This window comes from Pleurodeles waltl, chromosome 1_2, assembly GCF_031143425.1.
Source record: "Pleurodeles waltl isolate 20211129_DDA chromosome 1_2, aPleWal1.hap1.20221129, whole genome shotgun sequence".
In the NCBI taxonomy this organism is placed as follows: domain Eukaryota; kingdom Metazoa; phylum Chordata; class Amphibia; order Caudata; family Salamandridae; genus Pleurodeles; species Pleurodeles waltl.
Genome location: NC_090437.1, coordinates 573,184,644 through 573,203,190, shown reverse-complemented (window position 1 = coordinate 573,203,190; position 18,547 = coordinate 573,184,644). Strand labels below are relative to the sequence as shown.

At 44.1% G+C, this 18,547-nt stretch overlaps 1 protein-coding gene across 1 annotated transcript in view; it reads left to right on the top strand.

Moving 5' to 3' along the window:
* The window catches only part of LOC138301701 (bifunctional heparan sulfate N-deacetylase/N-sulfotransferase 3), a 546,324-nt gene that overhangs the window by 427,392 nt on the left and 100,385 nt on the right, over positions 1 to 18,547 (top strand). Inside the window, exon 9 of the mRNA XM_069242218.1 lies at positions 534 to 657. Within this exon, the coding sequence (XP_069098319.1) occupies positions 534 to 657 (124 nt within the window). The remainder of the gene's footprint in view (positions 1 to 533; positions 658 to 18,547) is intronic.

The window sequence follows — 18,547 nt, the reverse complement described above, 5'->3', positions numbered from 1 at the left end:
GTGTGTTTGTGTGTGCATGCGGTGTGCATACTAAACATCAAGGTCAGAATAACAATGACGCTAAATATCAAGGACAAAATATCGAAAAAATGACAGGTAAGCAAGTCTGGATTTTCAATACCTATGTGTATGCAAAGATGTCTTTAGATGTCTTGGTTTGAGTTTGCATGGGTGCCTATATCTGTGGTACTTTAGCTACTTATGTGTTTGTGTACATTTTAATATATTGTAAATTGTATTGCACTGTGTTGTATTGGCATTTATATAGCATTCACAATCTCCATTGAGGAACTGAATGTGTAAATGAATGTTGTGTATTTGTGTGAACCTACAATACAAAGGTCAAACCGATTGACTTTGTAAGTGCTAATTAAGAAAATACTCACACATTTCCCTAGGCACAATACCTTAAGGTGAAAACTGTTTATTCTGTGTTGCAGCTTTAGCAGGTCCTCTTGGACCTTGAGTTTTTCTCCAATTTTTGATTTTCTGCAGTCTCTCCTTACACCGTGGATTTTTTCTCTGTACTGCAGGTACCACCGCCCTCTACCTGTTTCTGATTATGCACCCATCTATCATCAGCAACTCACCCAGCCCCAGAACCTTTGAAGAAGTGCAGTTCTTCAATGGTAATAACTACCACCATGGTATTGATTGGTAAGATGTGCTATGCAAACATTAGACCTAAACTGGGATGCAGATACTGTTCAAAATTAAAGTCAATAGTAGAGTCATATGTGTATATATCTTTGCAGATGCCTACGCCAGACCACCCTGCAATAATTATGCCCCAAAATAATCCCTTATACATCTTATGAAAACTAAACTGCTAATTCATAAACAATCCCCTCTATTTCATGCTGCATACTGGTCTTAAAATGAAAGAAAAAGAGGTAGTCGACAGAAAGCCCCCAAATTAGGTACACACGCCCACATCCCCCAGTCAAGGAAAGTTTTACAACCCACTTTTCAATGTAATCGACTTGAAGCAAGGTAACTCCCTGACTCCTCTGTCATTGGTCCATGCATGTTTACAGAAATTATATTTCACAGCATGTTTATTACAAACTGTATTATACTTTAATGAAAATTATGCTCGTGGCTACAGCACTAGAATACTGTTGTTTCAAGAAGATAGCCCAAACTGTTTGAGCCATGGCAGAGAATATAATGTCATATAATGCCTGCCTTGGTCATGTGGATGAATCACGCTTTCAGAAAAACACACACAACCAGAATGCACACAGTGATGGGACCTGTAACAGCCTGCAGCATCTGAGATACAAGGGCTAGTGGGGTCGCAGATGTGACCTTTGATTTTCCCCTTGAAATCCCTGACACTACCTTTATGACCTCTGGCCAGGAGTGGTAAATCACTGCCTATGTGGGTATCAAGAGTTTCATCCTTCATTTTTTCCTCCATTATTTGAATAATGTTCTCTTATTCACCACTAGTGTAATACAAAATGGAGCAAGAGGAGCTGCTGTGGGACCTTAGCTGGCAGCTAAGGTACAAGAAAGAAAATGTTGTAAATGTATGTTGTGTGCATTCATGCAGGTGTGAGTGAGTGAGTAAGTGTGTGAGTGGGTGAGTACGTGAGTGTGTTTGTGTGTTTATCTGTGTGTGAGAGAGAGGGCATGTCTGTGTGTGTGTGTGTTTTTATATGTGAGCATGTATGTCTGAGTAGAGTGAGTGACAGGTAGTGGAGAGAAACAGTGATAATGAGTGGCAGTAAGTGAGCATGAATAAGTCAGAGTGAGTGACAATGCAAGAGTCAGAGTGACCTCAAGTGAGAGTGTTAATGAATGTGTGTTATAGAGTGAGTGAAAATGAGTGTGAGTTAAAAGAAGTGATCATGAGTAGCAGTGAGTGAGAATATGTGAGAATGATTGAGAAAGTGTGAGTGCAACTGAGTGTGAGTGAATGAGATTCTATGAGTGGGTCAGAGACAGAGTGAGTGTGAATGAGTGAAATTAGGAGTAACTGCAGAAGAGTGAGAATTAATGCGTTCAACTGACTGAAAATGAATGAGCATGAGTGAAGGAGAGTCAGTGTGAGTGAATGTAAGTGAGCTTGACTGAGAATGTGGGGTTGGCCTTGGTATTTGAAGGTAACTCTTAGCTTATGGATGGACTCATACTGGAGGCAATTCCTAGCATTGCAGGCTTCTGTGACAAAATGTTTGTACTAGCTTAATAGAGGTAATACTTGGCATATGGTGCACCCATGGACACACACAGCAAAATGCTAGTGCTGACATACTGGGGAACATTCTTGCCACAGGAGCAAAAGTGGCAAAATGGTGGTACTAGCACATTAAAGCTAATTCTTGACATCAAGGAGAGAACCATGGCATATTGGAGGGGAGTAGCATGACAAATGCTGGCCTGACATAATAGAGATCATTTTTGACATTAGGATCACACATAGTATATAGACAGAAATACACACATTGTATGTAAGTTGTGGCCTAAGAGGACATTCATGGCATATGTGGGCACGGATGACAAATTGTTCCCCCTGGCACAAGGGGGAAATTAGTAAGGGTCACCCAGGGTATATAGACAGAAAGTCTGACAAAATTCTGGTACACTCACATTGTAAGTTTTGGCTCAAGAGGGCACACATGGCATATGGGGGGAGGAGAACCCATAATAAAATATTGATGCTGGCACAATGGAGGTCATTTTTTACGTTTGGAGGCATCAAGCCCTGAGGAGTGTCAGGTTTCATTGACTTGGCATAATGATAGCACTTGCATACCGAATAAGTGTCCCTTCAAACCCTAAGGCTTTTAAGCAAATCTATATAAAAATTGTGAAATTGTGCTGTCAAATTCACTATTTGAACAATATTTAAACATTTTCTCAGGGGAAGAATAACCCTGCCCCCTCAACCTTCCTAGAAGATGTCCACTCACTAGCTTTGCTTGCTCACCACTGTTCAGGGTAAGTAGTATGGCCCACCACTTTCAAAGATCAACTCCCACCTCTGCAAGAACAGAAAGTAAGCAGTGTCTTCATGAGCACTGGTTACTTTCTACATTTTCCATGGCGGAATGAACATTATACTTTAGATTTTCTAAAATAAACTTAGAAGTGCAATGCACACTTCTTTGAGTAAATAGAAAATGAACACAAAATACATACTTTTAAACAAGTTGTCGCCATGCTCTAGTATTGCTTCACATGACTGACATTGCCTTTCAAATGATCATAAATCTAAATGTATTAACAATAAGGATACATTTGAGCCAATGTTATAGTTCATATTCAGGCCCATATTTAAACTTTTTTAGTGCCGCATTTGCGTAATTTTTTGTCGCAAAATCGAAGCAAACTTACAAAATACAATTGTGTTTTGTAAGTTTGTGCTGCTTTTGCGTCAAAACATGACGCAAATGCGGTGCTAAAAAAGTATTAATATGGGCCTCAATGTCTGCTTTATATTAAATAGTACATATGGACATAATTATTATTTAAATCTCTGTTTCACTCTCCCTTTGATTTGTCTATACATTTATCTTGTAATATAATTAGGGGAACTCTGTTAAAAACCTGGGCTCCCAACGTTCATTGTCCCCTTCCCTGGCATCACTCTGACACCAAAACTAATGGGTCTCCTCTCCATTGATTCCTTCTTTTCCCCTCAGTACAATGCTCTAAGGTCCAAATTAACAATCACTCAAACAGTTTATAGAGTGCATGCCTACCCCAACGTGGTTCCCAACACTGGCAGGGAAGAGAAGAATCAAAACTCAATGGCGTAAAAAAGCCAGGTCTTAAGCATCTTCCTGAAGGTTTCATAAAAGTTTCAGTTGAAAACAGAGGGTTAGAGATTTCCATAGCTTGGGTCCTAACAACCTATAAGACATTCTGCCCTGTTTAACCAGTCTGAATTTAAGAATGAAGGCAAGTTTCAGTTCACTATATTGAAGTGTCTGCTTGGGAATATAATGGCAATTCAGAGAGCGAATGCATGCCTTCCTGACCTGGTGCAAAGCTCTATAAACTTTATATAAAGCTTTTTCATTTAATGTGTTTTTTTATTAAAAGGCGATGCAAGTGGTGAAGATTTTGAGTAACTGAGGCTCGACAAGGAATATGGCAGAGTAAATATGCTGTTGCATTTTTAACAGTTGGTAAACACCTTAAATGGGCATTTGTAGAGCTTAAATAAAGCGTGTTGTGGTAATCCAGCTGTGAAATAACCAAGCCCTGCATGATCTTTTTTTGAGATTCGAAGGGTAAGAGCCATAGTGTCGTTCTCAGGCACCTTAGCAGGCCAAAACAGCAGATAACAACCTGAATAATTTGCTGTTTCATTGTTATTTTACTATCCAGCCAAAAACCCAGACATTTAACCACCTGCTTAGGGGTGGGGCGGTTGCTTAATTCCTCAGGCCAACAGTGGGGACCACATAGCAGGGGTTGATTACCCAGAACCAACATTTCTGTCTTGCTACCATTAAATCTCAAGAAATGAGGCCACATCCAGTCTGCCACATTCTTGTCAAACTAGAGGTAGTACTGGAATCTGAAGAAGAAAAAGAGATAACAATTTGTGTGTCATCAGCGTAGGAGTAAATCAGCAAGCCATTGTTTGCCACTATGTCTGCCAAAGGATGCACATAGATTTTGAACAATGTAGTGCTCAGTGAGGAGCACTGGCACAGAAGGTGGGCACTGGTCCGATATACAAGTAAGGAGGGATAGTAAAACAGCCATAATTGGGATTCAGGTGGTCCCTCATACCGCTAGGTCCTGGTGCCCCTGAACCTGGAGCACCAATGATACCTATAGTTTTGCAAAGACAGCTGTCTGCCCAGTCAATTCCACTTGGCCATCACTTCTAGGCCTTTTAAAAGCAGCTGTGGTTCCTTAAAGGAATATGATCTGCATTTTAAATAAAGTTGACTTTATTTAAAATGCAATTACAGACATGATCTGCTGTCCCCTGAAGGCCACCCTCCCTGTGATGATAAAGAAAGGGGGTGCCCAATAACCAGATGGAACAAGGGGCTCTAAAGAACAGTAAAGAACTGTGGTTCCTTGTGGTGTAATGCATATTATACATTACAATCACTTTATGAAATACATTATTGTAGTTGGTATACACAAATAATACAATTAAAGTATTACAAGAAGCAATAATAGGTGACAATAAAGCATTCAGCTTTTATATACACTGAACATTTAATGCATCTCGACCATGCTCAGTGCTCAAGTGATCACACATGTGAAAAAGTTAGATAATTACTATGAGAAATTAGGTCGTTGGCTGACTGGGGTGTGAGCCCTGGTCAAGCAGCAACCACAATTTTTGTCAGGGGAAGGCACAAGCAAACCCCAAATTAACATGTGCTCATCCCCCGGAGGCTTGACACAGAGCAGTCAAGTTTAACTTGAAGGCACTGTGTAAGGTGTTTGTGCAACACGTCAAACAGTAACACAGTGAACACACCACACATTAAGTATCCATACCCGGTTTAAACATAGAGCTCGATTTAATAAATAAAACAAGACCAAAACTTGAACTTGAGTTATGAAGTTTTAAACAATAAAATGTAAAATAGTGCATAGAAGCAAGAAGCACCAAAACGGGTCTAGGTGGTCAACCTGGAGCAGGACAAAGTCAAAAGTTCAGGCCAACCACAATGTAGCATGGGCCGGCCACAGGGACCCAGTTAGGCCCACTGAACCAAAGTACCGTAAATCCTGGTTGCGAAGTGCTGCGTGGATCTGAGGCAAAGATGCATTGTGCAGTTGATGCAGGCCTTGGTTCTGAGATGCAGCGATGCTGTGGTGCAAGGTCCTGTTGCATCCTCATCGAGGATCCTGTCATTGGGGCTTGTGGTGCAAAGTCCAGCGATGCATTGGTTTCGATGAGCACTAAGGTTTTGATGCGGAGCAGTAGCATCATCGTCAAGGCTGCCATCAACAAGGGATGCATGTAGCTTGCACCAGGGACAGTGTCACACAGTGGTGGTTCTGATATTGATATTGATATCTTCTTCTAAAGCCCGGGAATGCCTTAGGCATCTTAGTGCTGTGTTGCCAAACTGACAGAATATTAACCTACCAGATAGACAAATATTACCACTTAGTTTTTAGTACCAGAGAAGAGCCAAGTCTTAAGAAGTCTTCTAAAGGACAAATGGTTGGATTGGCTTCTGAATTGTACCAGTAGATTGTTTCAAAGCCGAGATGTAGTGTATATAAAGCTTCTGCCCCCAAAATTAGATCTCTTGATTTTTTGCACATTTATTAATCGTGCATTAGTTGATCGGAGTGACCGACTGGCGGTCTTACAGGTGGGATTATTCTTTAGACAGTATGGGGCGGCTCCATATAAAGCTTTGTGAGCAACGCAAAGGGCCTTAAATCTGACTCGATTCTTTATTGGTAGCCAATGAAGCTCTCATAGGGTCCCTGGAATTGACTGGTACTTGGGGATTTACTTAACAGTCTTGCTGCCACATTTTGAAGGTGCTGCAATTTTTGCAAGGAGTGCTGGTGAATGGCAAATTATAAGGCATTTCAATAATGAAGCCTTAATAACATCAGTGCCTCTACCACCTCTTTTTGCAGATCAAAAGGTATGTAAAAAACGATCTTCCTGATCTTCCGCAATAGGTAGAATCATGATGAGGTGAATTTGTTTATTTGGGCATAAAGGTCAGACTAAAATCAAAAATGACATCCAAATTCTTAATGGTAGATACTGGTACAGGGAGGAGACACAGTTCTTCAGGCCACCAAGATTGGTCCCAAGTTTGTGAATTTTTCCCAGACATCAAGGCCTCGGTCTTCCTGAATTAAGCATTAGACTGTTGGTGTTCATCCATTGCCCTGTAGAACTCATACATCTATTAAAACATTAGGCTGTCTCTTCCGCCTTGTTCAAGATAGACACAATGAGCTGAGTGTCATCCGCATGTGCTACTGGGGTGAAGCCAAAATATCCAATTAGCCTTGTCAGGGGGCCACATAAAGGTTCTGAAGTAGATGTGTCAGTCCCAAGATGCATGGTGCAATAGTGACGCAAGTCTGCTGCGTCAGTTCCGACCCATGCAGTAGCGGCAATGCATCATTTATGCTCCTTGCAGCAGTGGCCATGTATCAGTTCTACTCCTATAGCAGAGGATACATTGTTTTTTACTGGAGTAAAAACTTCCAGTGGTCCAGGACTGGGGTGGCACAACTTTGCAGGGTAGACTCACAGATGGCAGAGCCCAGGTGCCGGAGCAGGATGGTTGGAACTCTTTTATATCCCTGAGACTTCAAATTGGGAGGCCAGCCAACTAGTCCTTGGAGTCTCTCAGTGTTCTGGGTTAGAGAGATGCAGGACCACACCTTCTCACTCCCAGGCAAGAGGTCAGCAGGCAGCAGGTAAGCAAGGCAGGAGTCCAGCAAAGGGGCAGTCCTTCAGCAGCACAGCAGTCCTTCTCCTGGCAGAGTATCCACAAGTCCAGAAGTGTACTGGAGTGGTGGTGTCAGAGGTCCAGTACGTATAACCAGTTATGCCATTGAAGTAGGGGGAGACTTCAAAGACATGCCTTTGAAGTGCACAGAGTCGTTGACCGTCCTCCCCTGGATCCAGACACACTACAGGGGGCTATGCAACCCTTTCCATGTGGACAGAACACAGCCTATTCAGGTGCAAGTGAGGCTGTGCCCAGCTCCTCCCTCCTGTCCTGCCCGAATGACCCACAAAGGCCCTTCAGGTCACATCTAAACTCCCATTGTGTATGGGTTTCTAGGATGAATACAGAAAGCCTATCTTTCACCCCACCCCAGACAAGTCAGCAGAAAAAGGCAGCAGGCACCAAATGGCTAAAGTTAGAAAATGCCAACTATCGAAAAATGGCATTTTCAGAATTTCAATTTAAAATTTGACTTCACTATGAGGTGTGATTTTAAATAGTGATTCCAGAGACAACAAACTTGGAAAATTTGTGTCTTCCCAAATAAAAGTTATGCTTATCAAAGTTTATAAGGCTACTCCAATGTTATCCTAGGTGAGACCTTGTAGTAGTGAAAAACAAATGAATTTAAGAGTTTTACACTACCCGGACATGTAAAACTGCATCTTGTCATAGGGGATGCCTAGTGTCTACCTCATGTGTGAATTATATGTATTAAAAAGGAAGGTTTGGACCAGACAAAATGTTTACTTAGCCAGGTCGACAGTGCAGTCGAAAACTGCACACACAGGCACTGCAATGGAAGGCCTGAGACATTTTAAAGGGCTACTTAAGTTGGTGGCACAATCAGTGCTGAAGGCCCATTAGTAGCATTTAATTTACATGCCCTGGGCACACGTAATGCCCTTTACTAGGGACTTACAGGTAAATTAAATGTGTCAATTGGAGATAAGCCAATGTTACCATCTCCCTTCCTTTTTTATAACATAAAATAATAAACATTGACTAATAAGCTTTTAATACATGGTTGTGGTCTACAGGTTTGTCAACAACAGGTACAAATATGAACTAAGCATGATCAGCATTACAGTACCTAAAGTAATGTTACCTTTGCACAGTGACAAATTCTTTCAGATAACGTGGTGGCATTTTTCTCCAATTACTCATTCTTACTCTCTCCCTGTTACCAAAAGAACTCCCAACTAGTCTTCTAGCCACTCCTTCTCTTTTGCCTCTGATCTGCCCATCACTTGAACTTCCTTCACTTTAATCACTTCTCTTTTCACCGCTCACATTCACCTTTTCCTTCAACTGCATCTTTACTAATACCACCCTGTTTTTATTCCATATCCTTTCATCAACTGTTTATATAGCACTACAAAATAATTTAAATACTTCTTGAGCTTTTGTAACATTTGACCATACCACACATCCTACAGGTCCTTTAATTTTTAGCACATCTCCTACTTTGATCGCAATATTTCGGAAATGTTTTCTTCTGTCAATCTCTTCTTTTCTTTTTTCCATCATTCTTTTCTCTCAACATAATGCCCTGGTTCCAATCCATCTGGCCAGGACACAAACATGCATTTGCTGCTCTTCCTTTAAACATTTCAAACAGAGTCTTTTCAGTGGTCATATGTGGAACCATGTGGTACACAATTATTCTCTACTGCAATTTGTGTTCTCCAGTCTAGACAGTTCACTTTTGCCAACTGTATACTTTCTTTTAGTTATTTGGTAAATCTCTCAATAGTGCCATTGGTTTCTGGATGATAAATGGCCCATTTTTGTGTATAATTCCACATGTTTTTAAATAATTCATTTCCGTAGAGCACTATTGAGGACCATTGTCGGACAAGATAGTTTTTGGAAAACTCTATTTTTAAAAAACACTATCCATAAGCTTGATGTTGCTAATAAATGAAATATCCCTGACATTGCTAACCTCAACCTATCTTGAGTAGAGATCTATCATTATTATCAGATAAGGTGTGACATGCTCACCTTGTAATGGACCCACATTGTCTATAGACGCTTATTCCCGTGGTTGACTTGGTAGACTCCTGCAAACCATGGGAACTTGATAAGTTTTCAACTACCTGCTTGCTCAATCTCCACATCCATTCCTGGCCACCAAAAATTGGTTCTCAAGTTTTCCTTTGTTTTTACTATATCCAGAATGCCTACATGAGGTTGTTTTATTAATTTGTCTCTCAGTGTTGAAGGTGGAATTCTTCTTCTTCCCCTCAGCAACAAATTATGATCAACCACCAATTCATTTTTAACTAAACACCATTCCTTTTCTAAGATGTTTAAATATTCCAGGACCAATGGCATGTATCACTCTATTAAACATTTCATCATTTTGTAATTCAAATTTCCATTCCTCCCCAGTTATTGCACCAAGTGAAATTTCTCACACATTTTGCATTGCTTCACAAATATCTTCCTCCCAATCTTGAACATCATCCTGTCCATCATTTATTTTTTCTTCTTCCATCAGTCTTGATAGGCAGTCTGCACTAATGTTTCAACTTGTAGCAGATACTCCACACCAAAATGTAATTCTTGTAATGAAATGACCCATCTGCATATTCTTGCTGAATTGTAATTTAACCCTTTCTTTTTGAATACCTCAACCAATGGCTTATGATCTGATAACACAGCCAACTTCATCCCCCAAATGAGATTTTTAAACTTCCTTTCTATTACAGGATAGTTCAACATTTTTTGAGGCACGCGCTATTAGTCTTTCTTGTGCATTACTTTTCTGGGTTAACATAGCTCCCAGTTCCTTAGAATTCGCATCTGTAAGAATAAATGTCTTATCACCTGAGATAAATGCCTGTAAAGATGGGCCTCTTTCAACTCTTCCTTAATTGCCCTTAACTCCACATCACATAGGTAACACCACTCAATGTCCTTGCCTTTCTTTAACAAGCTCCTATTTGCCTGCTAAATTGCTTATGTATCTCCCATAGTACTCAACCATTCCAAAAAATGAGCTTAACTCCTCCTTAGACTGTAGTGTTTTCAAATTGCAAATAGTGTCAATCAATTATTGTTTGGGTTTACCTCCTCCATCTGAAATCAGGTGGCCTAGGCATCCTACCTCCACCATGCCAAACTGGCAATTGTTTCTTTTGAATGTTAGCCCTGACTCCTTTAATCTCTCCAGGCCTCTATAAACTCAGTCATTGTGTTCCTCCATGATTTTACCAAATATCAAAACAACATCTTGGTAGCCCTTGACCCCTTCTAAATCTTTTAAAACCTTATACATTATGCGTTGAAACACTGATGCAGCCGACACAAGACCAAACAGCATTCTCCTGAATTTGCTGACGCAATAGATTGTCCCCTTTATTGGACACATAGACCTCGTCTACTACATAGCTTCCTTCTAACTCTAAACAACCTTCAAAGTAACCTAGAATTTTGATCGGCTGCCCTTCACATCCTCCTGGGCTTACATCCATTGTGTGTAATTTATTTAGGGCCAGATGCAGGAAACACTTTGCGAGTCGCAAACGGCAAAATCTGCCGTTTGCGACTCGCAAATGCGTGTTTCCAATGCAGAAATGCATTTTGCGAGTCGGGACGGACTCGCAAAATGCATTTCAGAATCGCAAATAGGAAGGGGTGTTCCCTTCCTATTTGCGATTCGTAGTGGTATGCAATACCATTTGCGACCTGTAAGGAAATGCCTCCTTGGCATGGTTGCCCCCTGACTTTTTGCCTTGGCTGATGCTATGTTTACAATTGAAAGTGTGCTGAGGCCTGCTAACCAGGCCCCAGCACCAGTGTTCTTTCCCTAACCTGTACTTTTGTATCCACAATTGGCAGACCCTGGCATCCAGATAAGTCCCTTGTAACTGGTACTTCTAGTACCAAGGGCCCTGATGCCAAGGAAGGTCTCTAAGGGCTGCAGCATGTCTTATGCCACCCTGGAGACCCCTCACTCAGCACAGACACACTGCTTGCCAGCTTGTGTGTGCTAGTGAGGACAAAACGAGTAAGTCGACATGGCACTCCCCTCAGGGTGCCATGCCAGCCTCTCACTGCCTATGCAGTATAGGTAAGACACCCCTCTAGCAGGCCTTACAGCCCTAAGGCAGGGTGCACTATACCATAGGTGAGGGTACCAGTGCATGAGCATGGTACCCCTACAGTGTCTAAACAAAACCTTAGACATTGTAAGTGCAGGGTAGCCATAAGAGTATATGGTCTGGGAGTCTGTCAAACACGAACTCCACAGCACCATAATGGCTACACTGAAAACTGGGAAGTTTGGTATCAAACTTCTCAGCACAATAAATGCACACTGATGCCAGTGTACATTTTATTGTAAAATACACCACAGAGGGCACCTTAGAGGTGCCCCCTGAAACTTAACCGACTATCTGTGTAGGCTGACTAGTTTTAGCAGCCTGCCACAAACCGAGACATGTTGCTGGCCCCATGGGGAGAGTGCCTTTGTCACTCTGAGGCCAGTAACAAAGCCTGCACTGGGTGGAGATGCTAACACCTCTCCCAGGCAGGAATTGTCACACCTGGCGGTGAGCCTCAAAGGCTCACCTCCTTTGTGCCAACCCAGCAGGACACTCCAGCTAGTGGAGTTGCCCGCCCCCTCCGGCCAGGCCCCACTTTTGGCGGCAAGGCCGGAGAAAATAATGAGAATAACAAGGAGGAGTCACTGGCCAGTCAGGACAGCCCCTAAGGTGTCCTGAGCTGAGGTAACTCTAACTTTTAGAAATCCTCCATCTTGCAGATGGAGGATTCCCCCAATAGGATTAGGGATGTGACCCCCTCCCCTTGGGAGGAGGCACAAAGAGGGTGTACCCACCCTCAGGGCTAGTGGCCATTGGCTACTAACCCCCCAGACCTAAACACGCCCTTAAATTTAGTATTTAAGGGCTACCCTGAACCCTAGAAAATTAGATTCCTGCAACTACAAGAAGAAGGATTGCCTAGCTGAAAACCCCTGCAGCGGAAGACCAGAAGACGACAACTGCCTTGGCTCCAGAAACTCACCGGCCTGTCTCCTGCCTTCCAAAGATCCTGCTCCAGCGACGCCTTCCAAAGGGACCAGCGACCTCGACATCCTCTGAGGACTGCCCCTGCTTCGAAAAGACAAGAAACTCCCGAGGACAGCGGACCTGCTCCAAGAAAAGCTGCAACTTTGTTTCCAGCAGCTTTAAAGAACCCTGCAAGCTCCCCGCAAGAAGCGTGAGACTTGCAACACTGCACCCGGCGACCCCGACTCGGCTGGTGGAGATCCGACACCTCAGGAGGGACCCCAGGACTACTCTGATACTGTGAGTACCAAAACCTGTCCCCCCTGAGCCCCCACAGCGCCGCCTGCAGAGGGAATCCCGAGGCTTCCCCTGACCGCGACTCTTTGAACCTAAAGTCCCGACGCCTGGGAGAGATCCTGCACCCGCAGCCCCCAGGACCTGAAGGACCGGACTTTCACTGGAGAAGTGACCCCCAGGAGTCCCTCTCCCTTGCCCAAGTGGAGGTTTCCCCGAGGAACCCCCCCCTTGCCTGCCTGCAGCGCTGAAGAGATCCCGAGATCTCTCATAGACTAACATTGCGAACCCGACGCCTGTTTCGACACTGCACCCGGCCGCCCCCGCGCTGCTGAGGGTGAAATTTCTGTGTGGACTTGTGTCCCCCCCGGTGCCCTACAAAACCCCCCTGGTCTGCCCTCCGAAGACGCGGGTACTTACCTGCAAGCAGACCGGAACCGGGGCACCCCCTTCTCTCCATTCTAGCCTATGTGTTTTGGGCACCACTTTGAACTCTGCACCTGACCGGCCCTGAGCTGCTGGTGTGGTGACTTTGGGGTTGCTCTGAACCCCCAACGGTGGGCTACCTTGGACCAAGAACTAAGCCCTGTAAGTGTCTTACTTACCTGGTTAACCTAACAAATACTTACCTCCCCTAGGAACTGTGAAAATTGCACTAAGTGTCTACTTTTAAAACAGCTATTTGTGAATAACTTGAAAAGTATACATGCAATTTTGATGATTTGAAGTTCCTAAAGTACTTACCTGCAATACCTTTCGAATGAGATATTACATGTAGAATTTGAACCTGTGGTTCTTAAAATAAACTAAGAAAAGATATTTTTCTATAACAAAACCTATTGGCTGGATTTGTCTCTGAGTGTGTGTACCTCATTTATTGTCTATGTGTATGTACAACAAATGCTTAACACTACTCCTTGGATAAGCCTACTGCTCGACCACACTACCACAAAATAGAGCATTAGTATTATCTATTTTTACCACTATTTTACCTCTAAGGGGAACCCTTGGACTCTGTGCATGCTATTCCTTACTTTGAAATAGCACATACAGAGCCAACTTCCTACATTGGTGGATCAGCGGTGGGGTACAAGACTTTGCATTTGCTGGACTACTCAGCCAATACCTGATCACACGACAAATTCCAAAATTGTCATTAGAAATTGATTTTTGCAATTTGAAAAGTTTTCTAAATTCTTAAAAGACCTGCTAGGGCCTTGTGTTAGATCCTGTTTAGCATTTCTTTTAGAGTTTAAAAGTTTGTTAAAAGTTTGAATTAGATTCTAGAATCAGTTTTAGTTTCTTAAAAAGTATTCCAACTTTTAGAAGCATAATGTCTAGCACAGATGTGAATGTGGTGGAACTCGACACCACACCTTACCTCCATCTACAGATGAGAGAGCTAAGGTCACTCTGTAAACTAAAGAAAATAACAATGGGCCCCAAACCTACCAAAATACAGCTCCAGGAGCTTTTGGCAGAGTTTGAAAAGGCCAACCCCTCTGAGGGTGGCAACTCAGAGGAAGAGGATAGTGACTTGGAGGACAATTCCCCCCTACCAGTCCTATCTAGGGAGAACAGGGTCCCTCAAACCCTGACTCCTAAAATAATAGTCAGAGATGCTGGTTCCCTCACAGGAGAGACCAACACCTCTGAAATCACTGAGGATAGCCCCAGTGAAGAGGACATCCAGTTAGCCAGGATGGCCAAAAGATTGGCTTTGGAAAGACAGATCCTAGCCATAGAGAGGGAAAGACAAGAGATGGGCCTAGGACCCATCAATGGTGGCAGCAACATAAATAGGGTCAGAGATTCTCCTGACATGTTGAAAATCCCCAAAGGGATTGTAACTAAATATGAAGATGGTGATGACATCACCAAATGGTTCACAGCTTTTGAGAGGGCTTGTGTAACCAGAAAAGTGAACAGATCTCACTGGGGTGCTCTCCTTTGGGAAATGTTCACAGGAAAGTGTAGGGATAGACTCCTCACACTCTCTGGACAAGATGCAGAATCTTATGACCTCATGAAGGGTACCCTGATTGAGGGCTTTGGATTCTCCACTGAGGAGTACAGGATTAGGTTCAGGGGGGCTCAAAAATCCTCGAGCCAGACCTGGGTTGACTTTGTTGACTACTCAGTGAAAACACTAGATGGTTGGATTCAAGGCAGTGGTGTAAGTAATTATGATGGGCTGTACAATTTATTTGTGAAAGAACACCTGTTAAGTAATTGTTTCAATGATAAACTGCATCAGCATCTGGTAGACCTAGGACCAATTTCTCCCCAAGAATTGGGAAAGAAGGCGGACCATTGGGTCAAGACAAGGGTGTCCAAGACTTCAACAGGGGGTGACCAAAAGAAAGGGGTCACAAAGACTCCCCAGCAGAAGGGTGATGAGACAACCAAAACTAAAAATAGTAAAGAGCCTTCTACAGGCCCCCAAAAACCTGCACAGGAGGGTGGGCCCAGAGCCTCTTCACAAAACAATGGGTACAAGGGTAAAAACTTTGATCCCAAAAAGGCCTGGTGTCATAGCTGTAAACAGCATGGACACCAAACTGGAGACAAGGCCTGTCCCAAGAAAGGTTCCACTCCAAACTCCCATCCAGGTAACACTGGTATGGCTAGTCTCCAAGTGGGATCAACAGTGTGCCCAGAGCAAATCAGGATTCACACTGAAGCTACTCTAGTTTCTGAGGGTGGGGTGGATTTAGCCACACTAGCTGTCTGGCCGCCTAACATGCAAAAATACAGACAACAACTCTTAATTAATGGGACTAGAATAGAGGGCCTGAGGGATACAGGTGCCAGTGTCACCATGGTGACAGAGAAACTGGTTTCCCCTGGCCAATACCTGACTGGAAAAACTTACACAGTCACCAACGCTGACAATCAGAGAAAAGTACATCCCATGGCAATGGTTACTTTAGAATGGGGAGGGGTCAATGGCCTGAAACAGGTGGTGGTCTCCTCAAATATCCCAGTGGACTGTCTGCTTGGAAATGACCTGGAGTCCTCAGCATGGGCTGAGGTAGAGCTAAAAACCCATGCAGCAATGCTGGGTATCCCTGAACTGGTGTGTGTGAAAACAAGAGCACAATGCAAGGCACAGGGTGAAAAAGTAGAGCTGGAGTCTGGAAAAATGGCCCAGCCTACCAAGAGAACAGGAAAGTCAGTTGGGAAACCAACTGCAACACAGCAAAAGAAAGGGAACCTCTCTTCTCAGGAAGAAGTTCTGCCCTCTGAGGGAACTGAGCCTTTGGAGCTTGAACCTTATCAGGTTGAGCTCTTAGGCCCAGGGGGACCCTCAAGGGAAGAGCTGTGTAAGGGACAAGAAACCTGTCCCTCTCTTGAAGGCCTTAGGCAGCAAGCTGCTGAAGAGTCCAAAGGCAAGAAAAATGGAACACATAGGGTCTATTGGGAAGATGGGCTCCTGTACACTGAGGCCAGAGACCCCAAACCTGGTGCCACTAGGAGAGTGGTAGTGCCTCAACTGTTCAGAGAGTTCATCCTAACATTGGCCCATGACATTCCCCTTGCTGGACATTTGGGACAAACCAAGACGTGGGAGAGGTTAGTCAACCACTTCTACTGGCCCAATATGTCCAACATGGTTAAGGAGTTTTGCCTCTCCTGCCCCACCTGTCAAGCCAGTGGTAAGACAGGTGGGCATCCAAAGGCCCCCCTCATTCCACTTCCAGTGGTGGGGGTGCCCTTTGAAAGAGTGGGTGTGGACATAGTTGGTCCACTGGAACCTCCCACAGCCTCAGGAAATATGTATATCCTGGTAGTAGTGGATCATGCTACCAGGTATCCTGAAGCTATTCCCCTTAGGTCGACTACTGCCCCTGCAGTAGCCAAGGCCCTCATTGGTATCTTTACCAGAGTGGGTTTCCCTAAGGAGGTGGTGTCTGACAGAGGTACCAACTTCATGTCAGCATACCTAAAGCACATGTGGAATGAGTGTGGAGTGACTTATAAATTCACTACACCATACCATCCACAAACTAATGGCTTGGTTGAGAGATTCAACAAGACATTAAAAGGCATGATCATGGGGCTCCCAGAAAAGCTCAAAAGGAGATGGGATGTCCTCTTGCCATGTCTGCTTTTCGCTTACAGAGAGGTGCCACAGAAGGGAGTAGGATTCTCACCCTTTGAACTTCTGTTTGGTCATCCTGTAAGGGGACCACTTGCCCTTGTTAAAGAAGGCTGGGAGAGACCTCTCCACGAGCCTAAACAGGACATAGTGGACTATGTACTTGGCCTTCGCTCTAGAATGGCAGAGTACATGGAAAAGGCAACCAAAAACCTTGAGGCCAGCCAACAGCTCCAGAAGTTTTGGTATGACCAAAAGGCTGCACTGGTTGAGTTCCAACCAGGGCAGAAAGTCTGGGTTCTGGAGCCTGTGGCTCCCAGGGCACTCCAGGACAAATGGAGTGGCCCTTACCCAGTACTAGAAAGGAAGAGTCAGGTCACCTACTTGGTGGACCTGGGCACAAGCAGGAGCCCCAAGAGGGTGATCCATGTAAACCGCCTTAAGCTCTTCCACGACAGGGCTGATGTCAATCTGTTGATGGTAACAGATGAGGATCAGGAGGCAGAGAGTGAACCTCTCCCTGATCTTCTGTCATCAGACCCAAAAGATGGTACAGTAGATGGAGTGATCTACTCAGACACCCTCTCTGGCCAACAGCAAGCTGATTGTAGGAGAGTCCTACAACAGTTTCCTGAGCTTTTCTCCCTAACCCCTGGTCAGACACCCCTGTGTACCCATGATGTGGACACAGGAGACAGCATGCCTGTCAAAAACAAAATCTTCAGACAGTCTGACCATGTTAAGGAAAGCATCAAGGTGGAAGTCCACAAGATGCTGGAATTGGGAGTAATTGAGCGCTCTGACAGCCCCTGGGCCAGCCCAGTGGTCTTAGTCCCCAAACCTCACACCAAAGATGGAAAGAAAGAGATGAGGTTTTGTGTGGACTACAGAGGGCTCAATTCTGTCACCAAGACAGATGCCCATCCAATTCCAAGAGCTGATGAGCTCATTGATAAATTAGGTGCTGCCAAATTTCTAAGTACCTTTGACTTGACAGCAGGGTACTGGCAAATAAAAATGGCACCTGGAGCAAAAGAAAAGACAGCATTCTCCACACCTGATGGGCATTATCAGTTTACTGTTATGCCCTTTGGTTTAAAGAATGCCCCTGCCACCTTCCAAAGGTTGGTGAATCAAGTCCTTGCTGGCTTGGAGTCCTTTAGCACAGCTTATCTTGATGATATTGCTGTCTTTAGCTCCACCTGGCAGGATCACCTGGTCCACCTGAGGAAGGTTTTGAAGGCTCTGCAATCTGCAGGCCTCTCTATCAAGGCATCCAAATGCCAGATAGGGCAGGGAACTGTGGTTTACTTGGGCCACCTTGTAGGTGGAGGCCAAGTTCAGCCACTCCAACCCAAGATCCAGACCATTCTGGACTGGGTAGCTCCAAAAACCCAGACTCAAGTCAGGGCATTCCTTGGCTTGACTGGGTACTACAGGAGGTTTGTGAAGGGATATGGATCCATTGTGACAGCCCTCACTGAGCTCACCTCCAAGAAAATGCCCAAGAAAGTGAACTGGACTGTGGACTGCCAACAGGCCTTTGACACCCTGAAACAAGCAATGTGCTCAGCACCAGTTCTCAAAGCTCCAGATTATTCTAAGCAGTTCATTGTGCAGACTGATGCCTCTGAACATGGGATAGGGGCAGTTTTGTCCCAAACAAATGATGATGGCCTTGACCAGCCTGTTGCTTTCATTAG